The sequence below is a fragment of the Centruroides sculpturatus genome, unplaced genomic scaffold, assembly GCF_000671375.1.
Source record: "Centruroides sculpturatus isolate CEXI.00-Female unplaced genomic scaffold, Cexi_2.0 scaffold915, whole genome shotgun sequence".
Taxonomy (NCBI): domain Eukaryota; kingdom Metazoa; phylum Arthropoda; class Arachnida; order Scorpiones; family Buthidae; genus Centruroides; species Centruroides sculpturatus.
This window is the reverse complement of record NW_019385197.1, coordinates 24,142-43,827: the sequence shown is the minus strand read 5'-3', so window position 1 is coordinate 43,827 and position 19,686 is coordinate 24,142. Positions and strand designations below refer to the sequence as shown.

Below are 19,686 nucleotides of genomic sequence, written 5' to 3'. Positions count from 1 at the left end.
GAGAGTAATAGTTTCATCCCCAGCCATGCCGAGGCTATTCGGATTTGCTAAGACACATAAATCTGAAAGAAGCTTGAGGCCAGTAGTGGATAAATGCTGTGCTCCTACGATATCATTAGAGGAAACTTAAGAAATTTATTAATGCGAACATGCCTCCCCACATTTATAACGTAAAGCAGCCATTAGAAGTGCTCTAGAAGTTGAAACAACTGAAAGTTAACGAAACAAGCTACATGACAGTTCTCGATTTTAAGGCTATGTACCTTTCAATTAAGCTTGAACCATGTTTTTGTCACTTAAAAAATTTTACTTGGGCAATATCGATAACGCAGCGAAGTTAAGACAGCAAATCCTAGTACTGGAGCATTTGGCTACATTCTCGTTACTTTCCGTTTTTTGACGGTACTACATACTCGCATCTTAGAGGATTACCAATGGGTAGCCCGGTCTCAGGCTTACTGTGCGAAATGGTAATAAGATCTCTGGAAAATAGCATATTGCAGAAATATGAAGATAATATGATAATGTATGCAAGTTACGTCGACGACGTATTTATTATTTGAAACGATAAACCAGACATACGCCAATTTATTAGAGATATGAACAGCAATGCGTATGGCTTAGAATTAGAACTAGAGCAGCAAGATCATAAAAGGGTACATTTCTTAGATATAAGGGTCGAAATAGATGAAGAAGGGCAAATCGCTACAAAAGTATATAGAAAGCCGACGAATGTTTCGGATTTGATACCATGGTCCTCTCATGACCCAACAAGCTACAAACTAGCAGCGTTTAGAGCACTGATTAAAAGAGCATACACTCATTGTAGCAAGGTATATGACACACGTAAAGAACTTGAATACATCGCAAAATTAGAAAGAGATGTAAAACTTAAGCAAAGTAAAGTAGAAGCCGTAATACAAAAAGCAGAAAAAGGATGCAATAAGACTGGAGATAAGAAAGAGAAAAAACAGTTCACCATAATAGAATACAGGGCGCCGTTAAGTAACATATACAGAAAAATAGGAATAGAAAGCAACAAGAAGATAGCATATAAGAGAAACACGACAATATACCAAATGCTAAAAAATGACAAAACACCCGTAGACTGGAGGCTAGTTCCAGGTGTGTACAGAATACCGTTGCATGATAAAATGCTGAAAAAAGACCTATATTATATTAAAGCCACAAATAGATCATTAAAGGAAAGATTGGAGAAGCACGAAAAAAATATAAGATTTAAACAACCAATCACAACTTTAGCTAATTATGCGATTAGCTAAAAACGAATCCTACAGAGATTGCAATCTAATGGAGCAAGGCAGATATTATACAAAAAGTTGAAAATAAACGACATCTGATATATATATATATGACGTGAAATTGTGAAAAGAAATGTAAAAATCTGACAAAGTACTACTGGCACTGATGCAGAAAAATTATTAATAAGTTTAATTAAAAAAAAAACTGGCCACGACTGACTCACTTTGTTGTTTTTTATTCATGTTGTGATAATAAAATCGCAATCTTAAATCGAAAAATTATGAGATGGCGTTTTTATTCAGCTGAAAACTTAACAAATGTTTAACTGCCAAATGTAGAAGTTGATAGTTATTGAACAAAAGTATAGCTACAACGTGAAATGATATATACATACAATAAGTTTAAATTCGAATTATCACATTTTAAATAAATTGCAAGATGTTATAAGATTGCAAGATGTTTAAAGAAAATTGCGAAAAATTGCATAAATTCTCTGATAATAGCAAATAGCTGAAAAAATTGCAAGAGGTTGCAAATGGTTGCAAATGGTTGCAAATAGTTGCAAATGGTTGCAAATAGTTGCAAGAGGTTGCGAATGGTTGCAAATTTGTGCAAATGGTTGCAAATAGTTACAAATGGTTGCAAATTGTTGCAAGAGGTTGCAAATGGTTGCAAATAGTTGCAAATGGTTGGTTAAAGTTGCAAGAGGTTGCGAATGGTTGCAAATAGTTGCAAATGGTTGCAAATTGTTGCAAGAGGTTGCAAGAGGTTGCAAGAGGTTGCAAATGATTGCAAATAGTTGCAAATGGTTGCTTAAAGTTGCAAGAGGTTGCGAATGGTTGAAAATGGTTGCAAATGGTTGCAAATAGTTGCGAAAGGTTGCAAATAATTGCAAATGGTTGCAAATAATTGAATGGTTGCAAATAATTGGGAATGGTTGCAAATGGTTGCAAATAGTTTAATGTGATTGAAAAATCGGCACTTCTTATGGTGCCTTGTCAGGATGACACTATTGCGTCTCTGCGGTCACAAAAGCCGCATTATTTAGGTCACGCGAGCAACCGCGTAACAAATCTATCAAAGTCAAGATATACAAAAAGACAGCGCATTAAAAGTAATTTACTCACATGCTTTTTTAACGTAACAACTGTTTGATAATTAACAATAAGCTATACATTGAGGCTGCTCATAGATACATATTTCTAAGTATAATTAAATATTTGATGTGTTTAGTATAAAAATATTAAGATATTAAGATACCCGATTTGAGATAGAAAGTTTACAAAAGGTTCGCGTTTCGATAAATACCTTGAGTTGTTGGTTGTCTTGATTTAGATTTTTTAATTGAGGTTTAGAGTAGGATCTTAAAAGTGAAATTTAGATAGTTGAACTAATTTTAACTAATATAGTTTTTCTAGGAAATGTGGAAAGAAATGTAAAAATTTGATAAAGTACTATTGGCACTGACGCAGGAAAATTATTGATAAGTGTAATTAAAAAAAATACTGGCCACGACTGACTCACTTTGTTGTTTTTTATTCATGTTGTTATAATAAAATCGCAATCTTAAAAATTATATTTGATTTTTAAATATAATTTCATTTATACCGAAATTCGGCATGAACAATAAATTATGTGAATAATTACTGTTCCGTTGAAACGTTTGAAATCTATTCTATTGTTTGAAATCCGGAATTTTTTCCGATTTTTTTCTTTTTGATTAATTTCCCGTATTTTCCTAAAACCTCAATTAAATTTATATTTAAACCTAAGCTAACTTGAAAAAGGGAAAAAAACTAATCTCCTGTTTCGTTCAAAGTAAACATCCGTCCACTTCGAAAATAATCCCACATTCTAACTCCAAAGTTAGCGTGGTCCCGGGGACAACTTTGATCATTCGCTTACCTTTTACCTCACAACAATTAATCATATGACCATTCACCCACGACGAAACTATAAAAGCCACTTGCTTCCCTCTCTCGGAAGAGTCGTTTATCAACCAGTTGATGTCCATCAGCTGGTTGATAAACGGTTGATAAACGACTCCCCCAAGAGGGGGAGTCGTTTATCAACCGTCTAGTGTCCGTCACCTACTGTTTCTTTAATATTGTGTCCTGGTCCTACAGTTTCTAGACCTGTTGGATGACTACAACCATAAAGAGGTATAAAACAAAATTTCGTGAACACTCTCTCGGTCTCTTCGCGCCTTAAAAACTTAGAAAGTGTCCTGTAAAATAGCTATTGTACCCCGCATATAGAATTAATAAATCGTTGTTCCTTTGTTAAAAATGTGTTTCCTCGTTTACTCGTATATCGTCTATCACTTTACCGACGGCACTCATCCTTCCTCCACTCGACCCGAACAAGTAGATCCCGTCAACGCGGGATAAATAAAAAGTTTTGCCATCTTGACAGTGAGAAGGTTTAACGACCTGTCGCCGGGAAGGGAGACCTCTAACCTCCCTGGCGGTTCAAAATAGCAACAAATGTTTAATCATATTAAATTATTATATCTGAATATCCTACTTATGGCCTTTTAATTTATAATAATTGTAGCTTCATTTTGAGTATCTGACTCAGAACGATTGCACGAACATTGCAAATTAAAAATATAATTTTTATATAATATATTCTATTCGAAAAATTTCTTATAAAAAACTCTCTATTAAATATTAAATAAATATTAACATCTTCATTTATCTTTAAGCGATCCATTTCTCGCATATTGGTAGGAATATTGTCCACAACGGAGGAATCTCAATCGACGTCGTTCATCACATTACCAAGCTTTTTTTTTTTTAAATAAATACGAAGGACTTTCAGCTCATTTTCGTTTAGCCCATCCAATATAGTTTCAAACTCTTTCACCAATCTGAAATATTTCTTTCTTTCATCTTCCAGTTCTTGCGTAAGTGTCATTAATGTATTCAAAGTGTTTTCGGCTTTTTTGTAGTCGTTCTCTGTAAACACGCTATAAACAATAGCAGAGCCTGTGAAAGTTATATCCCCTGCGTCTATCAAACTGTCTCCTACACGCTTCAAAGTGTCAGATACAGCTTTGTAGTTAGAAAAAATCATGGCAAATATCAAACAGATGTATTCAGTGATGGCACTTATTACTCTTATTATCATACTAATGTATGTTGCTTTTGAAATTTCTAATGAATTTTCTATCTGCTTCATTATATCTATCATCTCGGCCGATTGTCTATCCCATTCGTGATAATTTTCGTTTTAAAAACATTGATACTTTGGACCTTCTCGAACGATGTTTCGAAGCGAAAAGCTGATGATTCTGAAAAAGAAAAATAGATTCAATATTTGCAATTAAAGCTAAATCATTTAAGATTAATTAGTCAAACCTCCGAACAACGTTCGCTGACCGTTGTTAGGAGGTTAAATAAAGTTATTGCAATTTTTAGAATTAAAAAAAAAAAGTCACCTGAAAGCAGGATCGAGCCTAGATCGCCTGCACGGCAAGAAAGTTCGCTACAGACTCAACCAACTTGCTGTACTATCATAGTGTACAATTGATCGGTATATGAGCTTAGCATAAAACTTTAGAGCCTTTTGTTCTTGGAATCTTCTGGCTAGTGCGCTTTACAATTCTTCTGGGTGGACATCCTTGAGGTATACTACAAACCTGCAAAGTCTCATCCCGAACTGAATTTCCGAGACCGTAAGGTCCCCTTGTTAGTCAAGTTTTCAATTGTCGGAGGGCAAGTTTTCAGGAAAGGGTTGGTTAGCGAGTTGTCCCGAACAAATCGAGACAGGTATGCCAACCGAAATGCACCCGTTAGAAAGCCCAGCTTCAAATTGGTTATCCAAAGGATTTAAAAATTAGATATAAGGCAACGCGACCGTTGGTACGAAGAAAAACAAGCCTACCTAAGACTGCGTTGTTAGAAGCAAGGAAGATATATTACTATGAATTTTATTGTAAATATAAACACATTTAACTTTTCTGCAATATTTAAAACCAAGGTCTAAATAAAAAGGTTGGAACAAGTGATTATTTGCGGCAGCGGCTATTTTGGGACTTATCGATAGAGTTCACTCCACGTGTGGTTCCTGCGTGAATCGTCTATATTATATATATAAGTACTTTTAATTTAATTTAAAGACTGGGTTATTGTGTGACACGAAATTGTAAGAGAAAATCTACAGATGTTCGATTATTTAGATTTCTTGCAGATAAGCGGAAAAAAGCAAAATGGGTGCGGAACTGCAAACGGGAAAAGCGGCAGCAAACTGAACATTCTAAACTGTGAGGTTAGTGTATATCATATATTTTTAAGATTCTCAGAAAACATTAAATAATGTTGCTGTTATCTTATATATGTTGAACTTTACCTGTATAAGATTTCAAAAATACTATATACAATATATAAATAATGTTTTGTTTTTCCATTTTAGATACAAAAGTTGATAGGAAAGCAAGAAACAATGGAAAACAAATTTTATTATATTTGTATCTTGGGTGTATACAGAGAAAGAAGTCGTGCCCCAAATAAGCTTTCTTAAAAATATCATGAAATTGTGTTTAATATTATTCTTTTTGATAATATTATTTTTGCTATATATACCGAATGTTTTGTTTTTCCATTTTAGATACAAAAGTTGATAGGAAAGCAAGAAGCAATGGAAAACAAATTTTATTATATTTGTATCTTGGGTGTATACAGAGAAAGAAGTCGTGCCCCAAATAAGCTTTCTTAAAAATATCATTAAATTGTGTTTAATATTATTATTTTTGATAATATTCTCTTTGCCATATACACCGACAAGTGCTCTCTAAGATATTTTATTAGAAATTGATGTAAAATCTCTCTCTACACTGAAATTAGGACATAGATCAGCAAGCACAGGTATCGTGAGCTGCATAAGGAACTATGTCGTCTTATTTTATTTACCTGTGTATATAATCGCCTCTTATTGTATAAGAATAATGCATTGTCTAGATTTAAATATATATTAAAGTATTTTGTTATCTGTTAATCCGTCAACCTGTTTTATTCGAGCGAAGGACATCTACCGACTTACCCAACGCGTCTTCCCTCCCTATTCGATTGTTTAACGAGACTTGCTAATATTTAAATAGTGTTACGAATCGCGAGTTAGGATGCGTATAATTATCCTAACTGGTGTCAGTTCCTGACCGGAATCCGCCATCGTACGATTTGCGTGTTTCCGTAAACTCCTAGTCATCCAAACCGACAACGTCAACTGTTTTAATTAACAAAATACAATAGCATGAATCGCCCAAATTAGAAAACCGCTCTGCAGAATTTTAGAAATTCGGACAAAAATAGCTTAAGAGTTATTAAGCATCAAGGAAAGTAATCAAAATCATTCCCCCATACACAAAGGTATACACTAACTTCCATACACAAAGGTATACACTAACTTCCATACATAAGAAAACACGTAATCGGATATCATATTTTAAGTGTTTAGCGATTAGTAAATAATAAAAACATCAAGCAAAAGATAAAACATTATTTAAGTATTTAACCAATTTTATTTATAAGTGAAACTTCGTCTACAACATCTTACGACAACATCCTAAACAGTTTCAAGACACTAAGATATTTTACTTTTACTCTATATAATTTGCAATACAAAAGTAGTAATAATAATACGGTGATGAAAAGTTAGTAAATTTTGACCGACACACATGTCGTTTTCATATTAGTATTCAAAATAACATTAGTCTATTAGTGAAGTAACAACTAATATAAGTTTTGTGTTTATAGTTGAACATTCAATTTACACCTTTTGTAGATTTGTACAACGATTTGATTTTATTATGTAGTGAAATCAATTCATCTAACTGCTTTCAATCTTATCACTTTTTGTACAGTTACTTTTTTAATTTCACGTAATAAACTCAGTTTTTATGTACACTGCTTGTCATTAAAATTGCTAAACAATAAAGTTAGCACGCAACATAAAATTCGCGTGCTATCTTCAACGCAAAATTTGAAAGGTACAACGTGGTGTTCTGTACCTTTGTCAATTTAATTATGGCTTACTCCCATTATACTGTATGTGTACAATAAACATAATTTTACTATGATGTAGCAGTGCTATTGGCTAGCAGTGTAGTTGTATTTACTAGCAAAATTACTCTAAAAGTGTCTGTCACGATGAGTATTTCTATGAAAAAAGTACATCGTACTGATCAAAATTTTTAGAAATATAATATTTAAGTCATGCTGATATGTACTTAAACAATCAAAAAACACTACGTGTAATTTGTTAGTTCTTTCACAATTAATAAAGTACGTTGTTCTACCATGAAATTTACTGTATATCAACAACGTATTAAATGACAACTTATGTAATTTACAATAATAATTGTTTCTAATACTAAGTAACAAATTTAAATACATTTCATATATAGCCCACTAAAAATGACAGTTTACAGCACGTGATTAATTGAAAACATAAGCAATGCATATATAAATATACTAGCTGTTACCCGCAACTTCGCCCGCCAGTGTTTTGCAAGCGAACCCTATTTATATTTANGTAATTTGTTAGTCCTTTCACAATTAATAAAGTACGTTGTTCTACCATGAAATTTACTGTATATCAACAACGTATTAAATGACAACTTATGTAATTTACAATAATAATTGTTTCTAATACTAAGTAACAAATTTAAATACATTTCAAATATAGCCTACTAAAAATGACAGTTTACAGCATGTGATTAATTGAAAACATATATAAGCAATGCATATATAAATATACTAGCTGTTACCCGCAACTTCACCCGCCGGAGTTTTGCAAGCAAACCCCATTTATATTCAGTATTTCAACAACAATAGTAATTGTTACATAACACCTACGGCCGAGAATAATGCCGAGCTAACGCGCGTTAGCTCGGCGTTAAACGCGCGTTGAAAAACGCCTAGTGTGTACAGGCTCTTAATCCTCTCTCTGTTCCTCCGCGGGGAATTTCGAAAAATCCCTTCTTAGTGTGCGTTGTCAGGACGTACCCTAACTGTGTACCAAATTTCTCCTCTTTAGGTTCAGCGGTTTGCACTGGGCGATGATGAATCAGTGACTCAGTCATTCAGTCAGTCAGTCAGGACAAGTAATTATATATATGTAAATATAACGCTAAATTACAATTGAAAATACTGAAAATCTAGAAACATAAACTATACTATATAATATTTTTCATAAGTTTAAAATATAGAAGAAAATATGAGCAGTTCCACTAAACCAGTGTTTTTCAACCTGTGGGTCGCGACCCCCAGGAGGTCGCAAAAACTTACACGGGGTCGCGGGTAAAAGAAAAAGTCAAGTGTTTGTAGGTCCTACACTACAATAAAAAGGCCTACAATTTCAGTGAGAAGGCTGTGCCTGTATTTTACAGTACAATTAGTTTTTCGATCGATATTTAGGTCTCTCAACAGAAACAAAATTAAATACGTAGTTTTTAAAATTACTGATATAGTTTTAATATGGCCTTGGGAGGGTCGCCAGAATTTTTTAACCTGTAAAGGGGTTGCGTATTCAAGAAGGTTGAAAAACACTGCACTAAACAATAACAGAGAAGTCACTATAGAGTGCATCTTTTTTACATCCGCATTATATTAAAGAATAGTTACGTTTACGCCAGCATACATAAAAAGTTGCTATTTAATATTCTACATCGAATCTAACTTGCATGGTTGTTTAGAATATAATTTAACAGAGTTTAATTCATAAGAGTTTACAGAGCTCAACTAGGAAAGCTTGATTACTAAGTCAAGCTTATTGTAATCGTGTTGTTTTATTTATTCGTATTCGTCAAGATTTATGTAATTGTAGAATTTTTTCCATTTGCGCTGTTAAGTGCATGCGAAGTACATTTGGATTCCTTTTCCATTACACCGCTCAAATTCATTAATGTATTAAAGATGGAATACAATGCGTTGAATACCTGTTAAAATAGTAAAAAGTTTAATTTAATTATTAAAGGGTTTCGAGTAACGAGGCTCCTCGATACAGTTTACATAACAAAGTAAGGCCCGCTAGTACTCAATAGACAAAACCATTGAACACTGTTGTGGTTTCGCGCCTGACCAACGTACTGTACACGTCGAGTTGAACTTGGGTTTAACGCCTAAACAAAGGCTAGTTTTGCATAGACAATCCTCTAGGTAAACACTTTTTCTTGACAGATCGTACAAGTATTGCTTTGTTCTATCTCTTCAATCCAAACAATCTGACACTACATTGTTTTAAATTTCTGTTAAATTCCATATTAGTGGTGCGTTCAACCAGTCCCGAAAGTAAGTGATAAGTGGTGAGGGACGAGATCGCACATATCTTGGACTGATCGCAAAAATTCCTAGGGATTTGTAATGCTTGGATTTTATCCCAGTACTCCCAGAGTGGTAGGCACAGGCCATAACAGCCTTAGCCATCCTGTGGTCTAACATATATTTTTGGAAAATATCTGCAAATTTATCTTCCTTAAAAGAAAAAAATAATTGCAGAAACAAAAGCTGGAATAAATCGTATGCAAATGTGGGGCTTCTACTGTGCAATAATAGCAATTAAACAGTTATAGTCTTTAAGAAAAACGAGATATTATGCATCTGAATAATTTTGTCTTTCAATCATTACCGAATAAGATAAATGACAGATTATAGGGTCATTTAAATAGTAATTAACAGTGCTTTATATCACATTACTGTTTAAAATATGTAAGAATTTGTACTAACCTTGATGAAAAAATCTTCTTTTACATAGAAGAAACCACCAACAGATAATCCTAATGGAATTTTTCCAAATCGTTTCATGTAGCAATTCATCTGGAAATTAAATACATGTTTTTATTTCCNAATAGCCTTAGCCATCCTGTAGTCTAACATATTTTTGGAAATATTTGTAAATTTATTTTTATTAAAATAAAAAAATAATTGCAGAAACAAAAGATAGAATAAATGATATGCAAATGTCGGGCTTCTACTGTGCAATAATAGCAATTAAACAGTTCTAGTGTTTAAGAGAAACGAGATATTATGCATCTGATTAATTTTGTCTTTGAATCATTACCGAATGAGATAAATGTCAGATTATAGAATCATTTAAATAGTAATTAACAGTATTATATCACATTACTGTTTAAAACATGTAAGAATTTGTACTAACCTTGATGAAAAAATCTTCTTTTATATAGAAGAAACCACCAACAGATAATCCTAATGGAATTTTTCCAAATCGTTTCATGTAGCAATTCATCTGGAAATTAAATACATGTTTTTATTTCCAAATTGAAAAATACCATCAAGGAGAACAGGTTAAGTTATGACAACGCAAAACTTTTCCGATTTGCTTAGGTAGAAATACCTTATGGAAGTTCTTTTAAGGGTAACGGGTAGGGACAACAAGTTTCTCTTAAAAAACATTCAGGCGTTACAAACGTCAAAGAAAACCAAAAAATTCCAAGTGGCCAGCACGGTAATGAGGCGCGTGAGTAGTGGTGAAAGACAATTGAGACAGACAATTCATAAGAGTTTCTCGAAAATGTATGCCCGGATTTGAATTCAAGTCACTCAGAGTGGCAAGACCCCCTAGTCGTCGAGTGGATGAAACCACCAAATACTGGTGGATTCATCATGGATCGTGGATTCTCGCCTCGCCAACATGCCGGCCACGTGGAGATTTCCTAGTTTCTTGACATTTTTAACACGAAAGTCCTTCCAAAATGCTTCCCCCTGTAGCAGATCGCCCACGTTTCGCATTGCCACAAACAAGCGAACAGAGAGGTATAGAAGATTTTCAAATGTAGGATTTATTCACGATACCGTAAAGTTATATTGTTATACGTGGAATAAAACACGATACAATTTTCATAAAAATACAATAAACAGAGTTATCTTTACCTTCAGTTTAAATTTCAATGGCAATTCCGCAGGAGAAAGTCTGTAGAAAGAGTCAAAGTCGTCGTACAACTGGGACAAAAAAATCCATTATGTAATTTATATCATTAACATATTTCGGTATCAAAATTATTCAATTTAATTGCGCTAACCTCACCATTCATACATTTATTTATATATTTAAGTATATAATATAATTTTTAGTACTTATATTAAGCCCACCTGTGGCCAACTGGATGAAAATTACTGAATATCGAGAGTTGCAGTCTGAACAATCGCTGGCGACGTGTAGTTTATCGAAATTTCTTCACGTGACTAAGCCCCGCGTTTAGTAGTTTTCTCCACTTGGCACAGGTGGGCGTACATCACAGCATTTAAAAAAATTCGAGTATTTTATATTATATAATTTCAAACTTACCAATGATGTAAAATACGTTACTAACCAACAGCACAAAAGTACTGCTAATAGAAAAAAAGGAGATCCAAGAAAAAAATAAGCCTTTATATGTGGATCCATTTTAACAAATATGGCGATGTACACGATGATACAGCATACATGCATGAAAAAGGCATACATTAATGGTAAAAGATATTTGAAATTTTCATTAACTTCTTTCAGAAATTGCCAAATTTCTACTTGCTTTTCGAAAAAGCTTTGTAATTTATACTTTAAATATATATCATTTATCTTCATTTCGTCAAGTTCTTCGGATAATTTGATTAACCTCTTTATTAGAAAGAAACCAGAATAGAAAATCATGCAAAGTGCTGACCCAATATTTCCACTTATGTAGAAACTCTCGAATGTAAAATAAATATTGCATACGAATGCTTCTGTCATGCTTTTTCCTTGTCTTATATATTCGGCAAAGTTTAGTAGACCCGTGATAAAGGTGCTACCTATAAAAAATATAAGTAGCAAGAAAATGCAGCAAAACACATAAATTTCCATTTGTTGCAAGAATTTATATTCTTCCTTGTAGCTGCTTTTTACAATATGAAGACATATTTTCTTTCTTTTCAAAATACTGCAATGTACCGCTGCGAAAGATGAAACCATAACCAATACCACATTCCAAAGAAATGAAAACCCTTTGAAATATAAAAAGACTCGCATACAGTAAATGTCGATATTCCACAAACTAACTGTGTACCACAGACACATAAACCATAAGAATGCTTCGACCAGATCACAATATACTTTGAAAATTTTTTCAGGAATAACAGTTATATCTTCTGCCATACAGCCACACGGAACTACCGGATCCACTCCAAATATTTTCATGATATTGGTAAAAGGGCGAATAAGGAACCCTAGACATTTATATCGCTTATCAGTAGAATACATAATTGAGAATTTTAAATATGTATTAATAAATGAACTTATCCCTTAAATATAAGAGTTCGTAGGAATGTAAGCAAGTGAAGTAATTAGAATATTGGGTACAGCTGTGGGGTGAAAACCATGGAACATTGCCAGTTGGTCGTGGGTTCGCATCCGACCAACGGCGCCCTTTTTTCCTTGAATTTTCACATGTCAAATGTCAATTTAAAATGCCGGTTTCTCATAGCAATTCCTTGAGGGGCTATTGTTTGTTACGATATTGCCAATATGTTGTGTAGGTTTATCCCATCCTGCTATTCTAAACAAACTGAAATTCTATAAACGAGAAAAGTGAATCTAATTTGAAGTTGAGTGTTTTCGTGACGCAGCTTGTATCAATTTACATGCAACATTTGAGAAAAATATTAAAAATTATTCCTCGTGACTTAAGGATCATAATTTTTGATATTGTTTCGTGAGCAAACATTTGGAATACGCAGTAGAAAAATAACGACCGTTTGAAGTATATTATATAAATATGTAATAAAACTTATTGTATAATATGATTTTATTTGTTTATTAATTTTTAAGAAGTAATATTAATATAATATATTAAAATTAAATAATATAACATTAAAAATTGTTTATTTGGCTGTACTTTGAGGCGAGACACTACTAAAGTGCTCTAACGAAATACGCCGATTACTTCCGGAATATCCCATTCCCTTGTTACTGTATATTATAATAACAGGAAAAAGTATTAAATATTTTTTCAGGATCCACGGACTGTACACATCAAGTATAATTGGATACATTACAATAAGATTAATAATGCTATTAAAACTGAACAATTTCATTATTGATTAATAGAATAAATACATATAAATTACTAAACAGTCTAAGGGAAATCTGCAAATAGGTTTGTGTACAGAGAATTTTGTAACGTGTGTGTGAAATTGGCCCCTATTTAGGCTTTATATAAGCGAGGAAACCCGAAAAACTCTACGTGGTCAGCCGACAGTCAGGCACAAACCCGCGACAAAATAGTGTCCAGTTTATATTTGGTCGAACATTGTGAGGCAAATGATTGCTTTTATTATTAATACTATTTTGAACAATGATTATTATGAATGATTATTCGATTGTCACGCGATTTTGCAATAACATTCACTTTATATAACCCAGATTGAAATTTTATGATGCAAAATTCTAAAATCATACATTACATTTGTTGTAAACTCTGTAAATATAATATGTAAATACATATAAATATGTCTTTCTAATATGAAAGATGCAGTGTTTGATATAAGGTAATTTTAAATAACACGTTAATAATGTAACACAAATGAGTTTCTAATTATTTTTAAGTTTACATATTTTACGTCACTAAACCAGTGGTACTTAATCTGACCCTTGGAAACCACCAGTGACCGAGTGGATAAAACGGTAGTTGGTCGTGGGTTCACCTCTCACTAAAGGGCTGGTCGCATGAACTTTTCCGTGTTTGTTTTAGGTTAGTATCATCTAAATAGGGGCCAGTTTCTCATAAAAGTCTTTTCGGATGACATTTCTCCTTGACAGACACCTATTTGTTGTATTGCTGTATACGAATGAAACTTCAGAACAGAAATATAATTAATAAACCATAGAATATTTAAGACACACGAGAGGTGTATAATTACTCGGTTAAAAAAGGTGTGTTTTCATGCATTATTATTATACTCCACCCTGGTTGTTCCTGCAGAATCATCGAACGAGATTCGAGAAAACCATCGTGGACAGGCGCGAACCCACGACCAACATCGTTTTGTGTTTATCTACTCGTTGGGACAAGTTCTTATTGTAATTACTAAGACAATAATGAATATTTGTGGAAATAAAATATATTATTTACTCATTATTGTAATTTAATACTTGTATTGTGCATATTATTTTGTAATTTGAAAATTAAAATTTTTCTGTTCATTTATTCTTAAATCCAGAATTGTAAATAGATACTTTATGAATGTGAAGCAATCAAACGTAAAACAATATTTTACGAATTTAATATCTCCAGTACAGTAGATTTTATTGCTTAGAATAGCAGTTAAATTTTATCATGGAATTTCAATCTAGGTTATGTAAAGTGAATGTGATTGTAGAATTGCGAGATTATCGAATAAATATTAAAAATTCTGTATTATATATTCGATAATCACGCAATTCTTCAATCGTGTTCATTTTACATAACCCAGACTGAAACTTTTAAACAGAATTTAACTGCAATTCTAAGCAATAAAATCACTGTAACGGAGATATTTCTTTACATTTGATTAATATTAATAAAAATATATTTATAGATCTTACAAGATGCAGTTCATAATTTTAATTTAATTGGACATAGCACTGGTTTCTTATATTATGAATATAACAGTAATATCTCAAGGTGTGGTAGAGATTAAGAACCGAAATTAGGCACTGTAATTTCTATATAAGGGCCATCTATGCTGTTAAATTTTGGTGGCTAAAGGTTAAGATGGTGGGAGGATAGAAGGTGTTTATTAGACATATGTGAATTGATGTGGGATTTAATGAACATTTTGCAGCGCTGTGAAATCGGTAGGCCTGAAAATTCTGACGTCATCACGTGACATCAGAATATAAGCTTCGAAAAATATAATTTTAATAAAGATAGAACGTAGAAACTTTTTTATTACAAAGCTAAAATATTCCTCTAAATAATGACATAGTCAATATACAAATATGTATTCGATAATTTTATTTTTTCGGCTGTTATACAGGGTGGACAGAAAGGACGGACGTTTTTGAAATGGCTAGAACTCACCACCAGTTAGAATGGCAGATTTGAGGCAGGTAGCGTGAAAGTAGTGAGGTTTTAGCATTGTCTTTTCAGTTGAAGGCACGGAGCCGTGGACGATAGAACACCGTGTCATACAACATCGTTCAGTCATACACTTCTGATGGGAATACGTTTCCGCATCCTTGCGTACGATGGAAACGTATTCCCATCAGATGTGTGTGGTTTCAACAGGATGGGGCGACGGCTCACACAGCTAAAACATCAATTGACGTTATTTGTCGTCTCTTCCCTGGTCGTCTCAATTCCAGATTTGGTGACATTCATTAGCGAGGTTGCGCCCGAAATTTTCAACGCGAAAACATGCACGTCTGACGTTCAGCGCCGCCTTCCTTTAAGCCTAAAAGTTTGACAATGGCGTTTGGAATGTCGAGAATGATTTCACTGACGTTCCAAACGCCATTGTCAAACTTCTAGGCTTACAGGATGGCGGCTCGCTGAATGTCAAACGTATACGTTTTCGCGTTAAAAGCTTCGGCCGCAACCTCGTTATGAGCCTCCTCGTTCGCCCGACCTATCCACGTGCAATTATTTTTTGTAGGGACACCTCAAGGCATGTGTATACGAGTATAAGCCCGTTCTTTGCAAAAAATGGAGGAACATATTCGCGTGGAAGTCGCCAAAATCGCCTCCAGAAATGCATCACTGATAACAGACACCACATAGATGTTGCTTTCTATACTTGATTCTATAAAATGCTATTTCAATATGAACTCACATCTTTCAAAAAATATATTTTGTAGTAAAAATTACAGATGTTATGATTTTTATAAAAGATCTGTCCTTTCTGCCCCACCCTGTATATAATAGAAGAAAAGTGTAGCGATCGGTCAAAAATGATCCTAGCACAAATTTTTACAATTTTGGTCTCAGGACACCTGGAAATGTCGAGATATACAAAAGATTCAGGTTTTTTTCTGTATGTACAAATGTTAGGCTGTATGGGGGCATGATTTTAAATCGAAGTTAGATGGTTTAACACAGGACAAAACTACTGATCAACTCCGCCGATCTAGGAGCGTTTCACCCACTCCTATACAACGAGATCGGGAACCATCGGTCTATGAGGTATATTTTATGTAGAATTGTAAACGCTCTCTGTCGGTTGTTTAGTTAAGTAGTTCTTTAGCTATAAGTAGTTTGTAACACGTAATGTTTTATATGTATTTAATCCTTTATGTTCTATATTAAATGTGTTTTGTCTAACCTGTGGACCTGTCTAATTATTTGGAACCTTGTCGACTTACTCATGCCTCCTTACTCGATATTGCCATCATAAAGCCATTCCCAACAAGAAGCCGGTAAGTGGGGTACAGAGTTTGCCCCCTCGGTTCTAATATAAATGTATTAAAATTAACTGTAAAATAATCATAATTGCACTTTAATGTAGTTTCGTGTCAGAATGAACGAACAAAGAGCAATCATTTTTTTAATTTAACAACCAATCGTATTATCTACAGACCAAAATATATCGCGATAACTCATAATATTTCTATCGTCGTTGATGAAGAAAAAATAACACATACTTGTGCTAAAATAATCATTTTACTCTTAAAACTGGAAGGCATGTTTATCCGCTATGATTGCTGCTTATGAGATAAGAACGCTATGACAGACAAAGAACACAGCGCAGAGTTCACAAGCGTTACTTCAGGGTATGGACTTCAGAGTACAAGCGCAATTTTAAAATTGTAATCTATTATGTATCGGCCTTTATTTTTTCATTATTCAAAATGTATCATTACTTTTTATTAAATTCCTATACAAATTAAATTTATAACCCAAAGTGTATCGAATTACTACTACTACTTATATAAATATTTCATGTATTGATTATACTTCATCTTATCATAACAAAACTTTCAGAAGTAAATGAAATTACTTGTAATTGTAAGTTTTAGTTTACCAATTTATATTCCTGAGCATACACATTTCTGTTTAATTGTAAGTTTTAGTTTACCTACTTATATTCCTGAGTATACACATTTCTGTTTAATAATCGATTAATATATTATAGAATAAGTTATACCATCTTGACCTATACATATTAAATCTTTAAACGTGTACAAAGATCTTGAAAAAAATATACAAGTTATGTATTTCAAACGAAAATCGTGACATACAAAAATGTATTTTGAATTGCTTATCACAAAGATTCAAAACGCGGTTTTTACATAATCTATTCTGACACACACGTATGAAGGCGCATGTTCTATTCTTGGTGTTTAGCATACTGGCCCACTGTCAGGTTTTGGTTTGGTTTTATTGAATTATGGCAACGTGACACATGGGCAATCTGCCAAAGTAGAAGATCGCTCGCTGGAAGTCTTCTATGAAAAATTGTCTGCTATTTAGGTGTTACTAAGTGAAGAAAACATGGAAAAGTCCACGTGACCAGCCTGTTGGCCAAGCGCAAATACACGACCAACTATAAATGTTCAGTGGTTTTATCCACTTGGACACTGGTGAGAAATAGCCAATTACTGTTCATATTGTTTCAGAACGTCTGTGTTCCTTTGAAAGTAATATGAGTGAAGACATTACGATGTCGATATCCGTAACCCTGTTCAAGACTCCCCAGTACCGCCCAATATAACAGGGTCTTCACTATTGAAGAAAACTTGGTAACTTCAAGAAAGTATTGCAACACTACCCTTGTACACGACAACACAGCCATGCATAGCCTGATGGTGAAGATTCGCATCCATTGACGTCATATCGTCTCACTATCCGATTATTGTTAAAGTCAGCATTGTTGCTACCTTAGCTGCTTGCGCTGCAAACGTCATTTATTAACAACGTACAAACGCAGTTGGCTTATCAAAGTGGCAGATTTGGTTGAAAATGTTCTCACGTTTAGAGAATTATTTAATACAAAACTTTCAAAAAATAATTCACTTTTGCACCACGTTTTAATGTTTGGAAATTGTGAACAATAGGACGATGCCATAACTGCTGGCTTGGTATATTCCTTTGTTATGCAGCCGTATAAGATATATCATGAAGAAATTATTCAACGGTAGAGTGATTTAGATTTCAATAGTCATTTTCGTCTTTATCGAGAATCTGTTGAATTCCTATGTGTGGTTCTTCAGCTACGTGAAAAAAATCAATTTCTGAAATGGTCGTCCATCCTAGACGTGAAAAAAATGCGGTTTTACTCTCCCTGTCAATTATAGGAAATCAGAAATTCCTATAGGAGTGTAGTTGATCGTTTAGACTAGATATAGGACATAAACACAGATTAATATTTTGCATAAGTGTTTGTTACTTAAAATATATTTTCATTAATTAAATGACAAAGTAATAAATATGCCCAGGTTGCAGTAAATAATTTTTCATTTTTAATGGGCAGGTGTTTGTTTTTTGTTGGCAAGACTCGCAAACGCTGAAAATCATCTTGATATCTCTTTCAACAATATCTTTCTAACGACAATTCAATTCTTTTATTATCCGATCGCTGCCACCATCTAGAATGTCAAACAGATCATTACTTAATTTAAACTATAAAATATTACTTATTCTTCTGTATTTTTTCAGTAAATTTTACTGCAGTATATGTAAAATTTGGGCATCACATTAGCAACCCGTGCCTGTAAAAACTATAAGTGCTACGTAAATAGCAAGAATAAACACAAATTTGATTTAAGTTCTGCTCCAGGTAATACGATGGCGTCAGAGGAAACTGGCAACGGTGTTCCATGTCAGAAACAATCATTTCTGCTAGAAATATTACGAAAGTTGGAACGTGGAATGTGCGTACGCTCTATCAGAGTGAAAGATATTACGGACACTTGATGAAAATCGATTGGACATCCTTGGTGTCAGTGAGGTTAGATCGGCAACGACAAACGGTCGAACGACGGCAAGACCATATTGTACGCGGGACATAAAGATCGGCACGAGCGTGGAATATATCTTATTCTGAGTAAGTGAGTAAGCGAGAGACGAAAACACTCTTTGAATAGAGGCTTTTCAGCACTCGGATTATTACATCTCGCTCGACCTATGGACACGTCAAAGCCACTTCCTTAAGTATACTTGTATATGTAAGGATTGGGCCACAAGAATATATAATATATTTGTGGCCCAAAACTCAATAACTTTTTCCAATGTGGCCTAGGTAAAGATTGGACGTCTCTGATTTAGATGTTACTAACGCGAAGAACGCCCGGAAATTCTAGTGTTCCGTGACTGTATCCACTCGGCCACTGATGGGAATAAAAATTGCTTTTCTTGGAAGTTGTCCATCAGTGACCGAGTAGATAACTTTCTGGATATTACCATTTGGTTGTGGGTTCGTGCCTCACCAATCGGCAAGCCAAAAAGTCTTGTTAATTAACTTAATTTATATA

The 19,686-nt window shown here is 33.7% G+C and overlaps 1 protein-coding gene across 1 annotated transcript; it reads left to right on the top strand.

Annotated features, from left to right (window-relative positions):
* Positions 1-599: 599 nt before the first annotated feature.
* Positions 600-1,283, top strand: LOC111636025. The gene has a single exon (XM_023381176.1). It carries the CDS (start codon positions 600-602, stop codon positions 1,281-1,283), a length of 684 nt encoding a protein of 227 aa, XP_023236944.1.
* The last annotated feature ends 18,403 nt before the right edge of the window (positions 1,284-19,686 follow it).

Coding starts and splice junctions, on each gene's coding strand:
- LOC111636025 (XM_023381176.1), top strand. CDS start 600: ATGAACAGCAATGCGTATGGCTTAGAATTAGAACTAGAGCAGCAAGAT.